The 22,588-nt window shown below is 44.5% G+C and overlaps 1 protein-coding gene across 6 annotated transcripts in view; it reads left to right on the forward strand.

The window, feature by feature from the left end:
* Positions 1-22,588, forward strand: part of RNLS (renalase, FAD dependent amine oxidase) — a 188,990-nt gene that overhangs the window by 100,632 nt on the left and 65,770 nt on the right. For all 6 annotated transcript variants that reach the window (XM_075612898.1, XM_075612897.1, XM_075612894.1 and 3 more), the window contains one exon: positions 13,804-13,979. In XM_075612898.1, coding sequence (XP_075469013.1) covers positions 13,804-13,979 — 176 coding nt within the window. The remainder of the gene's footprint in view (positions 1-13,803; positions 13,980-22,588) is intronic.

A 22,588-nucleotide genomic window follows, 5' to 3' on the forward strand; every position in this document is an offset into this window, starting at 1 on the left:
AGTCAATGGGGTTTTTCCGCCGTAGCCGGTCAATGGGGTTTGGCCGCCATTGGAGTCTATGGGAAAAGTCCCGAACCTTCAAGGGGTCCATACTTCGTCGGGTTGGTCCAAGCGGTCAAGGATGGTTCAGCAGCGATGCCGGAGCAGTGGCTACCGATACCCCAAACCCTGATCCGCTGGGCCCTCCGGAACCGGAGCTATGGATTACCAAATTTCAGCTTTTGACACTTAGCCGTTTTCCTGAGCTGTTTCTGCCGCCGCCATTGGAACCTATGGCGCGGCCCGCTCTTCTCGGTTCGACCCTTATCGGGGGTCCAGGATACGGGTACCCGGTTGTGGTTGAGTGGGGGGAGGTCTAGGAACTAGGGACAGAAAGAATTTTATTTCTAGGTGCCCTAGAACTGTTTATTCCCACGCCACTTGTCGTTGAACTTGACATGTAAGTGATCAAAGCTCTCCTATTGAAATTGTATCCGCTTTGCAGTTAAGTGGTTTGGACGGCAGCCAACTCGTTCCTGGAAAGCTCTCTCTCGAGGATTTCTTCATTGAAGTCAATGAGCCCATTGACTTTCAATGGGAAACCGCCGCTCTCCCTCTCAGACGCCATCTGCTGGTCTTCTCAGGAACAGGACTCAACAGCAAGATTCGCCATTGAAAGACATGGAGTTCCAATGGCGGCCTATGGGAGCCTGCAAAATGGTGCCTGAAAAGGCGGGAAAGTTACACAAAGGGCTATAATCACTATACAACTATTAACCCTTGTGCTCCCGGATGGATCCCAGTGTGTGTGTAATGCAGACACTGATTAACCAGATGTTACAATAAAACAGGGGGAACAGGGGAATACACATTTACATGTCATAACAGGAGTTAAATCACAGTTCTGGGTCTCAGCCCAGTTAACCCCTTGTCTCCCTGGTGGGGTCAGAGGGTGGCCAATTGGGGTGTAACCCCTTTAATCCCGGGCCAAATCCTCCCCACCATCACAACATCTTTTTAGATAGGAAAGGTATACAGGGATATACCAAATAAGTATACATGGGAAGGATGTTGATCCAGGGATTAATCCGATTGCCAATTCTTGGAGTCAGGACGGAATTTATTTTTTCCCTATTGAGATATCATTGGATGATATGTCACTGGGGTTTCTTGTTTGCCTTCCTCTGAATCAATAAGTTAGTATAGATATAGGATAAAGTATCTGTTGTCTAAATTTAGCATAGGTTGAACTTGATGGACGTACGTCTTTTTTCAACCTCATCTACTATGTAACTATTAGAGAAAGCGGAGATGAATCTCCTAGTCCAATGCTCTAAGAGACATCAAAAGCATGCATCACAATTGGTAAACTTTTTATCCATAAAAAGGTGTTTGACAAGTCCAGGTATTAGATATATATATATATGTTCAAAAGGTGGTCATTGTTGCTCACAAGGTGGGGTATAATGTAGGCAAAATAGATGTCTTAGGATGTAAGGATATCCAAATAATGGACCCCAAACCCATAAATCTAAAAGTCCATAAACCCTAGAGCTAGACCTAAATCTCTCTCATAATTGTACTCACAACCTCCATCCGAGAAATCCTGGATCCTGCGTGTGCTCAGCCCGAAACAAACACAATGTAGACTTCCTCCTGACGTGGGAGGGGTAATGGCAGTGCACTGTGTGTCAAAGAGAGAGTGCAGTACATGCATGAAACGCGTCAGAAGCTTCTTCCCTGACTTGTTTTTAACAATGCTGTCTCACGTTCAATAAATTGTTGCTTTTTGATACCACAACCAGCTTCAGGCGCATTTCCTTTAATTGGAATGCATCACTCAGCGTTTGACACGCAGTGCATTGCCATTACCCCTCCCACGCCAGGAGGAAGTCTACATTGTACTATGTAACTATGTACTGTACTATGTAACTATTTCATACAATGTATTTATTTGCCCTGTTTTACCTTAATCACGTCCTTAATCCTTCAGATTCTTTACATGGATTTCTTGTTTTGGGATATGGTATCGGTTGTGATAGCTTTTTATGGGAGAAAGTTCTTTATAGATGAAATAGTAGTTGTAAAGGTAGGGGTTGCTGGCATCACAAAACTGAAATAAAGCCCAGCTAGCTACCCCTAAATTCATGTAACTTGGTCACCTATGTAAGGCTTATTTTGGCCAAATATATTTAATATTTGTGATCTATGTGTAAGCACTGTGATGTGATTTGGGAGTCAGCCCTGCAAAGTGTTAATTGGATTATGTGTATATTTGTATGGAGGGGACTCTGATTTAATCAGCTACGGTTCCTGCAGATAAATGTGGATTGAGACAATGGTTGGGAACGTGGAGGTGTTACAGACATTTGGTGAGATGAGAGAGTGAACAATCAGGGATGGGGGTGGGTTCTTAGCACGCCCTCTGGCTGTTATGGCACCAACTTAATCCATGTTCTGATTGTCCTGCAGCCCCCTTCCATGCAAGGGATAGCCACAAAGGGCTATATAAGGGGTGCTGCTGATCAGATAACCAGATCTACCTTCAGAGAGCATCTGAGAGCAAGAGAGGCTAACAGAGACTGAGAGACACTCTGGAAAGGAGTGTGGAGAGAGATCTCAGAGGGGCTGCTGTGTGATCAGCACTCTGATATCCTGGACGAGAAGCGAACAGGGCAAGCCTTCTTGAAGCAGGCCCCTGCACCTAGCGAGGCTAGAGTCTACTCCCGAGGCCTCCAGGTGGTATCGTGTTTTTGTACATCTTTGTTTTGTCTGCTGGCATGCCAGAATAAACCCCATTTTATTCAACAACTTTGTCCTGTCTGGTGCTAGGGATCCCGGTGGTTTCTGTGTAAAAGTACTGGCCTCCCGTGACAGTAGTGTCATGAGAATTCCACTTGTTTAGGATCAAGCGTGTTGGAAAAACATTTTTGTTGTGGGGATTTAAAATGGCCACCATTAAAAATGCCTTAAAATGCATTGCAGCTTCGTTCTAATCACTAGCTACTTTAAAAGCCCTATTAAATTCTGTTGTGTGTTAGATAAGCATGTGTACAAATCAGCATGTGTATTCTTTTCAGAAATTAGTTGTTTTGTTTTGTAAAGCTATTTAACATTTACATAAATTATAAAGCAACAGTTTATACTGTGAATGATAGAAATGGTTAATTGGGACTGTGCTTTAAAAAAAACCATAAGATCATGTAATGACCATGACCGAGCAGAAGAGTATTAAGTTGTGGATTAAACGCTAACGGCCTTAAGTACAGTGTCAGAATGTAGAATATGATCGCACTCGCTGCAGTAACTAGGATTCTGAACTATTGAGTGATGACAGTTTATAGTTCAGCACTTTCAGTGGCGCCAAACCCCTTGAAGTTATTCAATGGAAAGATACAGATTTCTTTAAGGTGCTTGAAACGCCCCCCAGCATCCATATTAAGTCATATCGATGGCCGTGCACTCTTGCATGAGAAGACGCTCGTATTGTCCTACAACAGTTATGGTTGTCAGAAGGCAAATAGAAAAAAGTTGCTATATTTATTTATTGGGTTGAGCTCCTGTAAGTGGCAAGAGTAAAAGTGCTCAGCATCGCTATGCAATGTGGCCTGTTCATTTCTTATGTGGAAATCTCCCTTCGCTGCTGCTTTAAATCAACACCCATGGAGTGAAAAAGCTGTGTGTGATTTCTTTGCATTTGTCTCCTTGCTTGGAGGTTGTAGCTATGGAAAAGCTTTGCTCAGTGATGCATTAATTGCCCTGTGTACTTGAATTCTCAAGTGAAGTTGCTACCCTGTAGAGAGAAGCCCGGTGATGAGGTAACCTCTGAGTTGCTAAATCACTTTAGATAGCTTTCGCTTTGTGCAATCCTACATTCACCCACTCTATACAGTCCTCATTGGCACTTACAGAATTAAAGCAGAAGTCCCTCTACCTGACATATATTGTTTTTTCTTGTCTGATCTGGGTGGTTCCAAAGTCCCAATACAGGCAAGTAATAAAAACTGCCGCCACCGATACCAATGAGTTTGGATCATTTTGCATTGATGGGTGGTTTTGTTCAATAGCAGTCAGATGATTTAATAATAATCGCTTTATTTCATATAGCAATTTTCTCCCAATAGGACTCAATGTGTTACAGTATAGTTCGCGGTGATCAGCACATAGGATTATTACAGACACACTCCCTGCCCCGTGGAACTTACAATCTATTTTTGGTGCCTGAGGCACAGGGAGATAAAGTGACTTGCCAAAGGTCACACAGAGCCGACACCGGGAATTGAACCTGCTTCCCCTGCTTCAAACTCAGTGTCATTGTTTTTGAATCAGTGCCTTTACTCAATATCTATGGACAGGTCATGCAAAGCTGTAGGACACCCTCTGTTTTCGAGAAGGGTGAAAATAAATCCAGGAGAGAGTGCTGCTTTCATCAATAATATTTTTTAGTAGCAGTGCAGAACAAGGGCACAGGACAATACAACTGACTTATAAGCGGTTTGAGTATTAGACTTGACAAACTGCACCAATGCTGTATAAAATGTTGGGAAGCATAATGTTAAGCTCCTCTGATAAACGCATGTTTTACTTTTAGTTTATATATTGCATTCACAGCTCAACTGTGCTCGTTTTTGGTTGGGCAGCTATTTTTTACATGGTTTTTATGCCATTTGTATTTACATTTGATGACAGTGTGACAAGTGATATTATGAGTTTGAAGTACAGTACAACATATCATGGTGTTTAAGATCATAAACATTTGGAAACCCAAGTTAAGTATGATGCATAAGATCAGCAAAGCGGCAGTTCCCCAGTCGGTAATTATAGGCTCCTACTAAATACGCTATGAAGCGGCCTTCCCCGGCTCCAGGAAGATTTAAGTTCCATTCATTTCAATGGGGTAAAATCGTTCCAAGCAAGGGGGAAAGCTGCTTCCAATTATATTTGATAGGGGTCACAGAGGGCAGTCCATGGTCACCTCCAACAGTCAACGTTCCCAAGAAATATCAAGCCCCCAATAAAATGAAATCTCCAGAACGAAGGCAGCAGATTGAGCTATTATAGATGCTGTAACTTTCCTTTCTGTAATACTTGACCAAAACAAACCATTAGAACGTTGTAAATTTTTCCTAAAAGCAATTTCAGGCCCCGGTCATGGATATTAAGAGTACTTTTCATGTAAATCTTCCATGAAAACAAGTTCACAGAGATTTAATGGAAATAGGAACACTGGTTGGGTTGATGAACTAACCAAGAGGAGAATCCTTTTTCACAGCTGTGTTTTTCTATTGGTGCTAGTCTACTGTACAATCATTGTGTTTGTATCTCACCTTACCTCATGCTCTTAGCTTAAACATGTGTCTCTCCTATCCAACTTGTCTCTGTCTTTCTCTTATTCCTAAAGCCTTGTTCTGCTATCTCAGGAACTTTGCCGTCAAGTGGACTGAACATACCAGTGATCAAAGGGCTTTATGTACAGTACCGAGCTTTGTACTTGGTCCGATTCTAAGGGGGAAAAGCTCTTTTCACTTCAATTTAAGAGTGATTTATGCACGAAAACACGCAGGGACAGAGCCGTGTCATTAAACATTAACCCCCTTTCTTATAAACATGCAATTACAATTAATGCTTTCATTGTTTTAAGTACTGGTGTACCCTAATTTGTACATAAACCACCAAGTACCATCTATTCCTTTCCCAATGGTGTATATAGACTTCTGGGAAACACTGTCCACGCTATTTTCTTCCGTTTTCACAATCCAGGGGGGCATGTAGGGAGAAAAAACAACAGTGCAAAAATCTAAGTGCAGATGATAAACTTATGTGAATAAATTCAAATCTTGGCTCTTCTGTGTGTCCTACTCACGAGAATGAACTGAAGTTCAGGGCAGCAAAAGTGAACTGGGATGTGTACTTCTATGTTCGGGACTGGTTTTACTTCACACCGCAACTCAGCAGGGAAAGGGGATGCAGAAAAAACAGAAAGCACCCATAGCGCAAATCAATGTGATAAAAAAAAAATATTTATATATTCAAAGATTGCGCACTTACAATAACACAAATTTAAAACAGCATTTAGTTTGTGCAAGCCGGAAAGACCACCCGGTGCTGTGGCTCACCACTCCGCCTTCGTTGGGACGTCCACTGTGTTGAATTGAGCTGTCCGCCTTGGCTCTCTGCTTCCCGGATTCACTCGGGTATCTCAGCTCCGTCGCGGTCTCTCAATTGGTACGTCACTTCCGGTTTAGGCTTCCGTGGCGTGCCTATCCTCAACAGTGTGTCTCCCCTCCTCACATCAAACGTCTGGGACGATCCACTCTACGCGTTTCGCCAAATCATCGAACGGCTTCCTCAAGAGTGGCAATGTGCAGTGGCAATGCCGAGGATGACGTCATCGGCGTACGACCGCGAGGGGAGTCGCGCTTATGCCACGTTCATTCTCATTGGCCGAATAGGTCAGGTGGTATGAAGTTTCAATAAAACAAATTCCGGGTCTCACGGAAGCCTAAACCGGAAGTGACGTACCAATTGAGAGACCGCGACGGAGCTGAGATACCCGAGTGAATCCGGGAAGCACAGAGCCAAGGCGGACAGCTCAATTCAACACAGTGGACGTCCCAACGAAGGCGGAGTGGTGAGCCACAGCACCAGGTGGTCTTTCCGGCTTGCACAAACTAAATGCTGTTTTAAATTTGTGTTATTGTAAGTGCGCAATCTTTGAATATATAAATATTTCTTTTTTATCACATTGATTTGCGCTATGGGTGCTTTCCTGTTTTTTCTGCATCCCCTTTCCCTGCTGAGTTGCGGTGTGAAGTAAAACCAGTCCCGAACATAGAAGTACACATCCCAGTTCACTTTTGCTGCCCTGAACTTCAGTTCATTCTCGTGAGTAGGACACACAGAAGAGCCAAGATTTGAATTTATTCACATAAGTTTATCATCTGCACTTAGATTTTTGCACGGTTGTTTTTTCTCCCTACATGCCCCCTGGATTGTGAAAACGGAACTTTCTACATTTTGGGGCTGAGTGAAGACAAACCCCAGCAGAGGGTTTGAGCAGGGAGTTACAACTTTATTACTTTCATTATTTTATCACGTTATTTAACATAATAATTGCACTATATGTAATACTTGATTTAGTCACTATTTAGTGAAGGACTTCACTTTAAAGTTTCAGCGCCATTGTTATACACTATCACTTTGTCACGCTATTTTCTCACCAAGTGCCACGTGTGACTTCTGCAAGTCCTCTACCAAACCACTGTCTTTATAAAATCTTCAACCCTCCCTATGTTTATTTCTAAGATGTTCTATGCTCCCCAAGTGTACTTCTGATGCTGGTTACCCTGCTGTCCTTTTGTATTCATAGCTCTGAGCCCCATTGTGTTACATTGTGTATGCCTTTAATATGACAAATAGTATGTAACTGCACAGAGTGACTGTATACTACTAAAATATGTTTTTATATCTTTAAAGCAGCGATACGACATTCCCCCTTTTTTCTTTTTTTTTTCTTCTTTGTACATGTAAAGCGTGTGGACATGTATAATGCTACATTCTTACCTGAACTGGCAATCGTTTGGTGCTCCTGTTATAAATCTGTAAAAATCCTGATTGCGTGACTTAACATAATGGCTGCTTCAGTCCGTGTAACTCAGCAGCTACAATGTATCCTTAGATTGTGACATTATCTATTGATTGTCACAGCTTACAGTTCAAACTGCTGGGAATATTTGCAACATTTCCCTGTTTGTGATAATTTGTTGCCAAGACCTTGCACTGCTTGGGAGGTGGGCTAAAACCTATTAAAATAATTTAATACTCATTAACAATGGCATTAAGAGTTGAATAATAATATTAATAATAAAAGACAGCAAGTATTCTCTAATACTGCAGAACAGGTTTGTTTTTTTTTTAACATAAGATTTCACATGTTTTACATCTTTACTGTAAGTAGAAGAATATTTAGGTGACTATATATACACACATATATATATACACAGCTGGCGTGATGTTACTGGGGACATTCATGCCGTGTAAACCATGCCTACGGTACTTTCTCCATTGTACGAACGTCAGCAAATTCTGTTTCTAGAATTCTTTTGGGTGCTAGAAAGCGGAACTGGCCCAGGATATATCTATAATATGGGGAATGACTGTATGTAAGCACATATACAGCCATGCTGGATTTTAAATACAACACTGGCTGAAGCTGTCATACTGTGTGGCGAATGCTAGTTATACGGAGATGGTATTATGGTGAATGTAATAGTAGCACACACCCATTCCCCTTTTTGCCCAGAAAATCCTATGGTTTACCACCTAAAATCAAACTCTGTCAAAAGTTGTAAAAATCGGCTTTATCAATTACGACTAAAGTAACATTTGGATCGATCCACCCATCACTGGTAGGCCTCTTAATTACCCTTTGGTTATGTGCAACTTCATGGGTTTTTTTTATGATTGGTATTTCTCCCAGATTGTTCTTTTAAGGCTGTGCGCTGGATACTAAAGACCCTCATAAATAAAACTCAAGCAAACATATCACAACATTTAGATTTGTGTATATCTTGGCTCCAACACACAGTGTGGTCTGAAGTTAGTTTGCAATGTAATATTAGTTCAGGAAGTCTTGTAACCTGACACCTATACTTAATGGACAAAATTCAAAAGAACAAAGCCCAGACATTACAAATCTAACATTACAGCATTAAATTAGATTATTTTAAAAAACTATTGTATGCATCAATTATTAATTATTATTTTGTTTTACTTTCTTTACTCTGATCTTTCCCATCTCCACATCTTCCAGGAATAATCTTTCACCTAAAGCTGTTTTTCGTCCAACAGTCTTTAATGTTCTGTAGCCACGGCAGCCAACACATCTGTACACTGGTCCCAACAAAAATATGAGCCTTTATTGCTCTCCCTTAGACTTGGAATATAAACTGCGTGGTAGTTTTATCCAAAAACATTTTTAAAGGCCTCTCAAATGGCCTTTGGGAGTGAACAATGTGCATCTGGGATTCATGTCAACTGCTGATACTATAACATATATTCTGCTTGAAGCCAATTGTTGAACAATATATGACTCAAAGTTTAGACCACGGATATTTTGTTTCTTATATTGAGACTTAAAGGCTAAAGCCACAAAGCCCCGTAAATCAGGGCTCCTAATGGGACCGGGACGTTACCTAAAACGGGTTAATCCTGGAGTTAACATGGTATCCTCAAACCTTATTATATGCAAAATCAGCGTCTGACCTGCATCTCCTTAGGTTTATGCCATGTTATTGTCGCATAATAACATTGCATTCTGTTACTAAACGTAACGTTGTCAAAACACATTGGTCTATATTATCAAATGACCCGTTATTGGGGACTCATATTTCAAAAAATCCCAAATTTATTTACAGAAAAGCCAGGAATCTGAAGAGTATCCTATCCCCTAGTGATATTAATACTAGTGACAGCAGTTTAGGTGGAAACATGTGGCTAAAAGCTAAACCTGTGGGGAACTTCCAGTGTGGAAAATGCTCAGTGTGTAAACATCTTCACTCGGACAAAAAATCATTCAAGTCCAATTCCACTGGAGAGATATTTGATGTTACAGACATTATTTACTGTAACTCAGACCATATAGTCTATCTAATAGAGTGTCCTTGCGGTTCACAATATGTGGGCCGCACCAAACGCAGCCTCAAAGTACGTATACAGGAACATATACGTAATATTAGAAATGGATTTGCTAAACATAGCCTCTCTAGGCATTATGCATCACACCATAATAAGGACCCCTCTTCGCTCCTATTTAAGGGTATTAAATATGTCCCAAGAAATAGAAGGGGTGGGGATTGAGCGAAAGATCTCTCCATGCAAGAGACCTTCTGGGTACATAAGCTCAATACTTTGTATCCAGGAGGTCTCAATGAGGATATTGGTATTTGGTCTCTATATTGATCCTCTTAGGATTTACCTAAATAACTCAATGTACTAACAATCTTTATGCCACTATATATCATATCCTTAGGATGCGATATCAGTATATCTTTTTGCTCCAATTTTGTGCTTTGTTTTTTAATATACTTTTGAATTTTCTTTATAAACCATTAAATATATACAGTACGTATGTGTTTTTTATTAAATATGTATTTTTAATTTTTATTTCTTTTCCATTCTAGCCTCCCAGCAACTAACTACATGCTGAATAGGTTTTTTTTATTATTCATGGTTGATTAAATATATAATTAAATGCATGTAATGTTTTATCTATGTAATTGATTCAAATGCTATACACTTTGAGTGATGGCCTTGAGTCCCCGACTCCTCCCCAGCTCCTCTCGGATTGGTTGGAGGACTATAGTCACGGACCAATGGGGAGTGATCGTGGGGTATTTCTAAGCTAGGAGATTCAATGTACATTATTCCCTGATGAAGAGACCCCTGTGGTTTCGAAACGCGTTGGAATAGACTGCGATTCGATTACCAAGTGAACAAGCACATCCTGAAGTCTATACTTTGTGAATTTGGATCAGTGAGGAGATTGAGGCGCGCGATATTCACTGTCCCGGGAGAGTGACGTTACGCATTCCGAGACAGAGAGTCGGGCGGCTGCAGGCATGCAGTGATTCACCACAAGCCATCACCTTCACCAGCTAAACTCGTTTCTGCCAAAGCGGACACTACCCAAGGGTGTCACGCTGTGCCCACCACAAACTAGACGAGACCCTTGGTACTGCGGTGGGAATAGAGAAAACACCACCGACGGGCACGGGAATCCGGTCTGGAGTGTGCGTAGTTGATCTCGCCGGGACAGGTGCAGGGAGAGTAGAATAGTCGTAATACTTGCCGAGGTGAGGATTGGAGAAGTCCGGAACGTTGGAGGTACTAGTCGCTGGGGTCGGTGCAGGAGAAGGTAGAATGGTCGAGGTCCGAGAGCAGAGTTCAGGTTAGGAGAGTTGAGGAGGGTCGAGGATAGCCAAGGTCGGGGTTCCAGAGAAGCGGTGATGCAAAGGCAAGCCAAGGTCGGTACACGGGAGATCAAACAAGACAAGGCAGGATATCTAGGAGACAAGAGAGGTAAGCACAGGAACAGTAAGCTTATGCTCAACCAATGTGCCAGTGGCACTGCTGAGCCTAAAAAGGTAAGGCAGCCCAATAGGAGCAAGAGGCGTAACTGGGGGAGTGTCAGTGCGGAGCCAGTGATAGGCTAAGGTAAGGAAGCCAGGTGAGGGTGCTGAGGACAATCACGTTGCCACGGAGCTCGGGTACGTGGCGCGCGCGTCACGCACGGAGTGTGCGCCGCGATCCGGAGGCGGGAACTCCCGCTGTGACCCCAGCCCGCGTGGGAACGCCGTCCGGCGCGAGGATGAGCCACGCGGAGGAAGCGGGAGTGCGCGTGAGAGCGCGTGAGTCCTGAGCCCCATCAGCGGCCGTCAGAGCAGGTAGGGGGGGCTGTGTGCCTGCGGGTAAAGGTGCGTGGCACCTAGCTACTGACAAAGGGTACTAGAAGTGTATCCCAAGATCTACAAGTCATCAATCTGTGACCAACTTAGATGACATTGCCCCGGAGACACCTGGTTGGCGTTTGGGTAACAATCCCTTAAATGCTGTTTTAAATCATCCTTAATGTATGCTTAATACTCACCTGTATTGCACAATTGAACATTATAATTTTTAATGCATTATGAGCGTTGTGCGCTGTGTTTTTGTGTTTACTTAACGGTGAAGTCAAACAAATGGTGAAACTTTTTGGTGGTGTTTTTACCCAATTGTTGCTGAATGGACCTGTAATGTATTGTTAACTAAATCCAGCATTACACGAGTTAAGTATCAAGTAGACTAAAAGATCTGCACTTTAGTAGCATTGGTTTGGACACCACAGAAAATCTCCAACAAAAGAGCATGTGGTGTTGGTGAATGTTGGCTGTGCCATTGAGACCTGTGCTCGGATCATATATTTGTTAAGTAAGACTCATAAATTGGGGAGTTTAAATTTCACTTTTGGAACAGTTCAAAATGAGCCAGGAGTGACCTCAGAAAACTTTGATCTATAGCTCTTTTTGTATTTAATACAACATAAATAACTTAAAGCAGCAATGTCTTTTCTCTTTACTTATTTATATTCACCTTTTCTTGTACCAAATGGTGTTCCAAAACATAACTACCCTACCAGCGGCGGATCTCAAAATCCGCAGCCCCTAGGCACAGCTATTGCGGCTGCCTCTTTACCTTCCGCCCCACTCCTCCTTGTGAGCCGCGGCCGTCACCAACGTGCCGTCGCACTGTGTCATGTTGCCATGGTAACGTTGCGATGCCACATTGCCATGACACCGTGATGTCCGCAGTGTCATTTGACGCTGCGGTTGAGAAATAGGAGGACGGCGGCTGGTAAGGAGCCGTCCACAACAGATAAAATTACTTCCCATTAGGTCCGAAAGGCCGGCAAAAGTATATGGGGGCGTACATTTTTTTTTTCGCCCCCAAATTTAGCCACCCTAGGCCCGGGCCTAATGGGAAATCCAAAGTGTAACCCTCTGTGTGCCCCAAGATGGAGCCACTGTCATAGGACCTGTACTTCAGGGGTCCCATGAAGTAGTGTCTACATCATGCCCTTGGAGTGCTTGTTTTCTAGGCGAGACCATGTAATACAGGGAAACGGAATGGGATTCCCCTTCCATGTCTGGGTTAAGGGATGCTACGATCACGTGACCGCTTTCGCAGGCTTACTGATTGAAAGGGCCATAATAATTGTCAAATCCAACAACCTGTACAGCCAAGTTGTTAAATTACACCAGCTATTTCCGTTGAGTTCTTTCAGGATGATGTATAGAAAGATATAAACACTATACTGTACAGCAGGGATGAGGAAAGTTTTTACGTTGAGCCCCCTTTTCATAAGTAATATTAGTCGGGACCCCCCTTGCCTGATCTAATCCAAATCACATGGGAAAAGACGTTATTAATCGGTAATTGTGAATACAAATATGTAAAAATACTTACATCATTCAACATTTTTAAAACCAAAAAACATGGAAAAATGTCAAAGTAATTCAGCATACTGTAGTAGTATAAAGTAATACTGACTGCAATTATTTTCTCACGCCCACCCTCCTCATCCTCTCTCTCGCCCACCCTCCTCATCCTCTCTCCTCTCTCATCCCCTCTCCTCTATCTTCCTCTCTCATCCCCTATCCTCCTCTCTCATCCCCTCTCCTCCTATCACCTCGTCTTTTCCTCTCACCCCTCTCCTCCTTTCCTCCCAAACCTCTCTCTCCCTCTCACCTCTCCTCATCTTCTCCTAACCCCTCTCCTGATATCCTCTCTCTTACCTCTCCTCCTCCCTCTCTTACGTCTGCTCCTCTCATCCCCTCATCTCACCCCTCCTCCTCTTCTCACTCCCTCCACAATGCCTACCTGACTTTGGTGGAGGAGGACGGCTGTGAGAGAAGAGGACGGAGGGCCGCCAGAGTGGAGCAGGGTGGTAGAGGAGTTGAACAGCGGGAGCGAAGCAGGGTGGGCAGGAGCGCGCTGTAGCAGTGGCAGACACAACAAGTTAGTGAAGACTGCCGGGTCAGACCGATGGGGCGCAAGCCTCCCCGGCCGTCGTCCTCTGCCACTCTGCTTTGCTCCTGCCGTCCAACTCCTCTGCCACCCTGTTTCATTCTGCTGGCCCTCCATTCTCTTCCCCCGCTGCCACCGCTTCTGCAGTGCACCCCCCTTAAAATGTCTTGCGCCCCCCATTCACGCACCCCTGCTGTATACGACTGTGAATGGCCATTGGTGACATGGAGTTAATCAGTGGTTTTTCTTTCTCTTATGCAGAGTCTCCAGGAGTTGGGCCTTCTCTTGTTGTTCACACCAGTGTACCATTTGGAATTGAACATCTGGAACAAGAAAAAGAAGTGGTGCAGCCCCTGATACTAAAGCACCTTGAAACAATATTGCCAAATCTTCCGCAACCGATGTACATCAAGTGTCAAAAATGGAGATACTCGCAGGTAATTAATTCTCTAGATAAGATGGCAGCCAGAATACAAGATGCATATCAATTTATAGATCAAATCAGCCACAAGCTTGGCTTGATGATTGGGTGGACTTTTCATCCTATGGGATGGGCCCCATTTTCTGGAGATATGTCTTAAAATTGCCATTCCTGGTTTGTTCCTACTCGGCAAAAATGACCACTGGGTAGTTTACGGTCTGCTATAAAGCAATAGCAATTATAACATCTACAGTATGATAGTCAAGGTGTCATGCTGTGCTCACCACAAACGAGGCGGGACCACGGGGCTGAGGTGGGAAAGGATATAACGCCACCCACAGCCACGAGGGCACGTCTTGAGTGTAGAATGGTCTGGATGTCCGGGCCGGGGCAGGGGAGGTACGGATAGTCGAAGGTAATGTTAGCCAAGTCCGGGGTTAGAGAGAGGGACGTAGTTGTATTACCGTAAGCCACTGTCGGGTGCAGAGAGAGCGGAGTAGTCGTATTGCCGTTATCCAAGGTCGGGAGCGAAGTAGTCGTATTGCCGTAAGCCAAGATGCCAGAGGTTCGGAGTAGTCGAGGAGGAAGCCGGTTTGGTACACAAGGACGGGACTGTAAAACAAGACAGGACTAGGGAGGCAGAGAGTGATGAGAACAGCAACAGGTTCTCTGCTCAGCCTAAGTGCCAGTGGCACAGCTGAGCATATGTAGGTGAGAGTGTCCAATGGCAGAACAGCAAGGTAGAGGTGTGTGAATTAGTCAGGCTGTGATAGGAGACAGGTCCAGGTGAGCTTCCAGGGGTGGAGCTAGGGAGGGCAGAGAAGTGTCCTTTAAGAGGCTGGAGCGTGCTCCCGTATGTGTGGCCGCGCCCCCGTGTGAGTGGCCGGGTACGCGCCCAGAGCCGGCACTATTTAGGGGTTGCCTGTGTGCGCGCGTGCTAGTGCGGCGATCGGGCGGCATGGAGGGAGGCTGACGTGCATGGCGCGGGAGGACCCGCGGTGGTGCCGGTGAGTGGGGAGCATGCCGATGGCGGCGTGACTCCCCGGGTGTTACACAAAGTGTGTGCAAACTTTTTTGTTTGCGCCCCCCCCCCCCCACACCCGTTACCTTTTCTCTGGCATCGACGACGTCATGTGATGTCGCGTTGCCATTTGACTGCAGTGTCATTCGACTCCGTGCCGTCATAGCAACACGTCGATGGAGAGAAGGTAAGGAACATACAGAGGCCTCGCGCATTTTATTTCAATGTTGTGGGGAAGAGCATGGGGTCTCTGTAAGTGTCTCCCCCCAATTTGTGCACCCCTGTTATAGTCATTGGCTTGATGACTGGAAGTTTTCCGGTGACTATGTTTGTTAAAAATGCAGTACCCCTTGGCTTACAGAATCCTTCTAAGCAACTTAACAATGTAGTTGTCCATCTTAAACAAATACTATAATTCTTGAAGCATTTGGCTTAATTGGAAATGAAGATGTTTTTCTTTTCAGCAGCATATTCTAAATCGTGGGGTGAGGATGGTGTGTTTTGTTAAGCACGTGGTTTCTCTACACCCTTTGTTCACTCTGTCTATCAAATAGTGAGTAATGATAAAGGCAAGGAGAGAGTGGTGTCGGTGTAAAGTCCTGCTCTACACACATGGACATCACAAAATGGGAATAGCCAGAGGAAATTAATTACTCTCAAGTTTCAGCTTGCCAGCATTACAAACTGCTATAAAAAAAATATTAAAAATGTGTTTGTAACAATTACAAATAAAATATCATCAGTCACCTAGAATAATCCCTTAACCATGCTACTGCCATTGGTTCAATTTAGTCATATGCAAAATATTTATTTTTTAATTAAATTACAAAATGATACTCTCAATGTGTGGAATCCATTAATTTTAGGGCAAAGTAAATGGGGACTAGGTGATACATTTTTTTTTAATTTGGTCTTACAATGGATATTATACTGTAAGACAAGCTTTTGAGAGTTCTCCTCTCTTCCTCAGGTCTGCAATACTGATTTACAGAGATTCCATGAGTTTAACACAGGTGTAAAAAAAAGAAAAACAAGATGGCCATCTAAGGCAGATGATGCGGAGAAGGAATAAACAGACTGGGCAATAAATGGATGAAAGGGACAGTGAGACACAGGGCAAAACTTCCATTAGCAGTGTGCAGGGGGTGGGGATGCAGGGGGGAGAGGGGGTAAGGGACAGTGAGACACAGGACAATACATCCATTAGCAGTGTGCAGGGGGTGGGGATGCAGGGGGGAGAGGGGGTAAGGGACAGTGAGACACAGGACAATACATCCATTAGCAGTGTGCAGGGGGTGGGGATGCAGGGGGCAGAGGGGGTAAGGGACAGTGAGACACAGGACTATACATCCATTAGCAGTGTGCAGGGGGTGGGGATGCAGGGGGGAGAGGGGGTAAGGGACAGTGAGACACAGGACAATACATCCATTAGCAGCGTGCAGGGGGTGGGGATGCAGGGGGGAGAGGGGGTAAGGGACAGTGAGACACAGGACTATACATCCATTAGCAGTGTGCAGGGGGTGGGGATGCAGGGGGCAGAGGGGGTAAGGGACAGTGAGACTCAGGACTATACATCCATTAGCAGTGTGCAGGGGGTGGGGATGCAGGGGGGAGAGGGGGTAAGGGACAGTGAGATACAGGACTATACATCCATTAGCAGTGTGCAGGGGGTGGGGATGCAGGGGGCAGAGGGGGTAAGGGACAGTGAGACTCAGGACTATACATCCATTAGCAGTGTGCAGGGGGTGGGGATGCAGGGGGCAGAGGGGGTAAGGAACAGTGAGACACAGGACTATACATCCATTAGTAGTGTGCAGGGGGCAGAGGGGGTAAGGGACAGTGAGACACAGGACTATACATCCATTAGCAGTGTGCAGGGGGGGATACAGGGGCAGAGGGGGAAGGGACAGTGAGACACAGAACTATACACCCATCAGCAGTGTGCAGGGGGAGAGGGGGGTAAGGGACAGTGAGACACAGAACTATACATCCATCAGCAGTGTGCAGGGGCAGAGGGGAAGGGACAGTGAGACACAGGACCATACATCCATCAGCAGTGTGCAGGGGCAGAGGGGAAGGGACAGTGAGGCACAGAACTATACATCCATCAGCTGTGTGCAGGGGGAGAGGGGAAGGGACAGTGAGACACAGGACCATACATCCATCAGCAGTGTGCAGGGGCAGAGGGGAAGGGACAGTGAGACACAGGACCATACATCCATCAGCAGTGTGCAGGGGCAGAGGGGAAGGGACAGTGAGACACAGGACCATCCACCAGCAGTGTGCAGGGGCAGAGGGGGTAAGGGACAGTGAGACACAGGACCATCCATCAGCAGTGTGCAGGGGGGGGAGAGGGGGTTAATTGTAAAATTCTCAATGAGGCAGAGAGAAACACTACTAAAAATTATGCATTACGTGCTCTTGTTTTAATGTCAGTGTATTATCATTTTAAGTTCAAATGTTTTCTGTTCTTGATGCTTATAAACATTGCATTGAGGATTTGAAATTTTTAGTCATTTGTGGAATGATCCGGCTGAGAAGTGGTGTCCCATTGGAGTGCAATATCTTCCTTCTTCATGGTGTGCAATTGTGTGTCTGTGTAGCGTTATTCTGGTTTTTGGCTGGTTTTACCCATGTAACATCCTAGGTCACATTTGCCCAGGACATACGTGAATACGAGAGGTAACTCTCAATGTATTACTTCCTGGTAAAACATTTTAATAAATACATTTGCTGCATTGAAATATTAATTTTAGGCTAAGTTAATGAAGTTGTAGTTAGCCGTATTGGTCCTGGAGGAAACCAGATCTGTTGTGGTTGTGATACCTTTTAGCATACCAACATTGGACTATTTAATGAATGAACTTATAGTGGACAGAGCTTTCTAAACCCCACAGGTTTTCCTTCATGTATACTGTGTAAGTGCACCGTACAGTGAGGGTGTTGAAAATTCTGTACATTATAATTTCATCTGTGAAGAACTGTCGGTCGGCAAAAAAGTGAAAGAATCAGGCCGAGTTAGTGGCTTGAATTACAGTACTACAAGAGGTTAGATGCCTAGCCAAGGGGATGAGCAGCTCCTGCCCTGTACATGCAGTGCGTGTGTGTGTCTGACATCACACACATTTATCTTCGCAGACCTAGCAATGGTTTGTGTGTGGTTGCCACTTTAGGTTTTATTTCTTCTGCACAGACAGTGCTTTACATTGGATGGTTGTAGTTACCATCTGTAGGATTACACAAGGCGTTCCTTTTATTTGTAATGTGTTTTCTTGAAACTATATAGACATATTTGAGACTGAAGAGGTTAATATGTATCGGGCACTGACAGGGTTAACAGCAATTAAGTATCATCTAAAATACAAACGTGTTTAATTCTGTTGGGCTGTGCTAATGCTTAACAAGCAGAAGTGTTATTAAAGGTAATTTGTTACTTGGTACAAGGATCAGCAGGGCAACAATACATACAGTAAAACATCTAGTTAGTAGAAGGGTTTGTCAGAATACTGTGCATGCGTGTGCGTGCTGGTAACATGAGACCTAGCAGAGAAGCCTGCAATGTTTCCTGTACTAAGAAAAGCAGCCGTTTTGGGACAAATGCCATCTCCTAAACAGCACTTTGCTATATTTTAAGCATAGCTTGTGGAAGTCTAAGCATACATTTAGTAGGTGGTCTTTTATTGAAAACACACATAATCATACACACTATTGGACTGGAACAGACCATAAAATTGTATGATACTTTGTGTGCTGAAGCTAGCGAAGCTTTTCTTTATCTGTATCATCAACCTTTACCCCACAAAATACTGTGGGATTTTAAGTAGCAATCCCCCTCCCCCACCCACAAGCCTGTACAAGTTTAACTCCTATAATGTTAGTATCTCCCTCTCCCCCCCCCCCCCCCCCCCGCATGTCCTACTGTTTTTTTAGCCTCTAAGAATACCATGGTAACCGCAATCTGCCCTGGACTCTGGAGAGACATCTATTTTGACCATTGGCAGGGGTAAAGGGGATTTCTCTGAGGATGGCTTCCAACTTGTCCTTGATCTAAATCATTAAAGTCTTGTGCTGTAGTGGAAGGGAGTGGAGCACGCTGTAGTGGAAGGGAGTGGAGCACGCTGTAGTGGAAGGGAGTGGAGCACGCTGTAGTGGAAGGGAGTGGAGCACGCTGTAGTGGAAGGGAGTGGAGCACGCTGTAGTGGAAGGGAGTGGAGCACGCTGTAGTGGAAGGGAGTGGAGCACGCTGTAGTGGAAGGGAGTGGAGCACGCTGTAGTGGAAGGGAGTGGAGCACGCTGTAGTGGAAGGGAGTGGAGCACGCTGTAGTGGAAGGGAGTGGAGCACGCTGTAGTGGAAGGGAGTGGAGCATGCTGTAGTGGAAGGGAGTGCAGCACACTGTAGTGGAAGGGAGTGGAGCACGCTGTAGTGGAAGGGAGTGCAGCACGCTGTAGTGGAAGGGAGTGGAGCATGCTGTAGTGGAAGGGAGTGGAGCACGCTGTAGAGGAAGGGAGTGCAGCACGCTGTAGTGGAAGGGAGTGGAGCACGCTGTAGTGGAAGGGAGTGCAGCACGCTGTAGTGGAAGGGAGTGGAGCACGCTGTAGTGGAAGGGAGTGGAGCACGCTGTAGTGGAAGGGAGTGGAGCACGCTGTAGTGGAAGGGAGTGGAGCAAGCTGTAGTGGAAGGGAGTGGAGCACGCTGTAGTGGAAGGGAGTGGAGCACGCTGTAGAAGGCAGCTGAAGAACTGTAACGGATGCTTGCAACAAACCGGACAGGACCGCGAGGCCGAGGTGGGGATTAGAAAACAACGATCTAGAGACGCGAGGTTGCATCCGGTGTGCAGGTTCGTGTTAGTGGTTAACCGGGTTAGGATAGGAGAATATAGGATCGTAGGGGGTTGGAGAGATACGGATCGTAGGGGGTCACTTTAGACAGGTCGAGGGATAGGAGAGAGCAGAATGGTCGTGGGGAATCTGGGATCGAGGGTCGGAGACAGCAGCATAGTCCAATGTAAACAAGGCAAGCTGAGACAAAGCAAGGTGCTTGTGACTAGCAAACGAAACACGGATTATGCTCAGCCAACTTCCGAGTGGAAGCGGCTGATCCTAAATAGCAGGAATGTCCAATCAGACGCCGGCTGCACAGCAGGCTGGAATCAGGCAGGAGCCAATCAGGTGACCGGAGCTTGATGGGGGTGGAGTCTGTGTATGATCCTCACAATAATCGAGTCAAAGATGGAGAAGCCTAGGTTAGATTTCTGCGCGTTTCTTAGACAGCTAAAGTCGAGTGTAGCTATAGTTATTGCATTCACTGGCGCGGTATGATGAGATATTGTGCATTATCACTGCCATTGAGTCGTGTGGAACATTTGTGATACCTTGGTTACATCTGTAGCTATGTTTGGGAAGCAAAATAGCAGAATTACAACGGGACATATGGAATTTGTAGTGAAGGTGGTCTGCTAGTGTGCCACTTCCACCAGAGGCTTTCAGCGGAATGAGCGCAGGAATATACAAAACGTGTGTGTACAGTACGTGTTTAGCCAAGATTGGAAATTTGTATGGGGTTGACGAATCAAAGAAGTATATTGGTTTACTAAGGAGGCAAGCACAGTGACACAGCTGTTTGGGTCAATTGGAGTGCTACTGGGCGTGGCTAAATGTATATAACAAAAAACAAAGAAGCCCAAAGCTACATCCAATATGACAAAAATATACAGTGAAATACCTATATATCTCTTGAAAAAATGGTCATTTAGATAAACCCTTTGGCCAAAGCATTTTAAGCTTGCAAGCTACTTCAAGGCATGACCAAATATTGCAGGTCCTAACACTAACTGATTAAAATTCTTATTTACCTCTATAGTTAGAGGAAGAATGATCACATTGGATCTGTCCCAACCAGCTGCATGTCAAAGAAAGAACTGCTTACTTGGAAAGTGGGGAGGGGCGAGCTTAAACCCTGGGAGGGAGGAGGCAATACCCTCCAAAACAGCTGAGATCAGCTGGACAAAGTTAATAAACACATAGATACCCAGCAAGCTCAAAAAAATAAATAAAAAAAACACCACATAATATATATATGTATACAAGTGTCAATTGGTGTGCTACTGGGCGTGATTAAATGTATATAACAAAAAAACAAAGAAGCCCAAAAGCTACATCCAATATGAAAAAAATATACAGTGAAATACCTATATATCTCTTGAAAAAAGGGTAATTTGTTTTAAACCCTTTGGCCAAAGCAATTTAAGCCTGCAAGTCACTTCAAAGCATGACCAAGTAAGCAGTTCTTTCTTTGACATGCAGCTGGTTGGGACAGATCCAATGCAATCATTCTTCCTCTAACTATAGAGGTAAATAAGAATTTTAATCAGTTAGTGTTAGGACCTGCAATATTTGGTCATGCCTTGAAGTGGCTTGCAGGCTTAAAATGCTTTGGCCAAAGGGTTTAAATAAATTACCCGTTTTTCAAGAGATATATAGGTATTTCACTGTATATTTTGTCATATTGGATGTAGCTTTTGGCCTCTTTGTTTTTTGTTATATTGATTCTAAAGACTAAAGGTCAATGGAATGCAAGTTGTAAGAAAAGCGAGGAGAACCTGGAGGTTGTGTGTGCGGAATGTAAGAGGGGGAATATGAGATGCGATTATGGTTAGAGAATTGGAAAGGAGAAATTGACAAAGGACAGATTTTTAGTAAAAACAAGGTCAAAGAAGTGTCTGTACTTGTGAGTGTTCAAAACAGTCCATTCGGGGAGAAGGGGAGATGGGTCATTAATGTGGCAGTTAGTCTCCTAGCAGGAGAATGGGGAAGTCAGAAGAGAGGAAGGATAACCAGGTTTCAAAGTCCGAAAATAAAGTGGTCAATGCTTGGAGAAAAAAGGCAGATAGTGTGGACTTGAAAGGATGAAAATGTCAGGGAAGCAGGTGTAGGCAGAAGCTGACACTTCCTACTCCACATACCACAAACAGCCCGTCATAGGACAGAGCCAGTGTGTGCGATCCTAGTTCAGAGGTGAAGAGTGCGAGAAAATCTTGTGTTTTGTTAGAGTATTCCTGAGAGCACATGGAACAGGGGGATACGCAGGGAACGAATATTAGGTTGGAAGTATTATAGATTTTTGATATCAGAGAGGGAAAAGATTGTGGGCGAGCACAAGTGGGGATGTGGTAGGGGCAAGGGTTTGGCGATATATCTGCTGTGGCCAAAAGAATGGATAGGGACAGGAGGTGAGAGGAAGACTTTGAGAGCACGTGCTCCTGCCAGGAGAGGAGGTAGGTGGTAGAAGTGAATGCAGTTCATGAGTGCAAAGAAGGGGAAAGAGGAGGAAATATGTATGGAAGAGGGTGAGTTGTAAAGTATTTGAGGAAAGCAGTTGCAGCAAGAAATAAGAACAAATTAGAGTGAACATATAGTACTGAAATAACAGATATTCTGGATGGAACAAATGAGAAGGCTGTGAAATTGTAAGGAGAGTTATTGAGAGGTTCAAGTGGGTGAAGGGTAATAATGCAGACAGACAAGGTTTTTAAGTGGGGGAGTGGTAGAGAAGGGAGATCACAGGAAGATATCAAATGATAACCTCTCTTAGATGAATCGGTAAT

The sequence above is a fragment of the Ascaphus truei genome, chromosome 8, assembly GCF_040206685.1.
Source record: "Ascaphus truei isolate aAscTru1 chromosome 8, aAscTru1.hap1, whole genome shotgun sequence".
Lineage (NCBI taxonomy): Eukaryota > Metazoa > Chordata > Amphibia > Anura > Ascaphidae > Ascaphus > Ascaphus truei.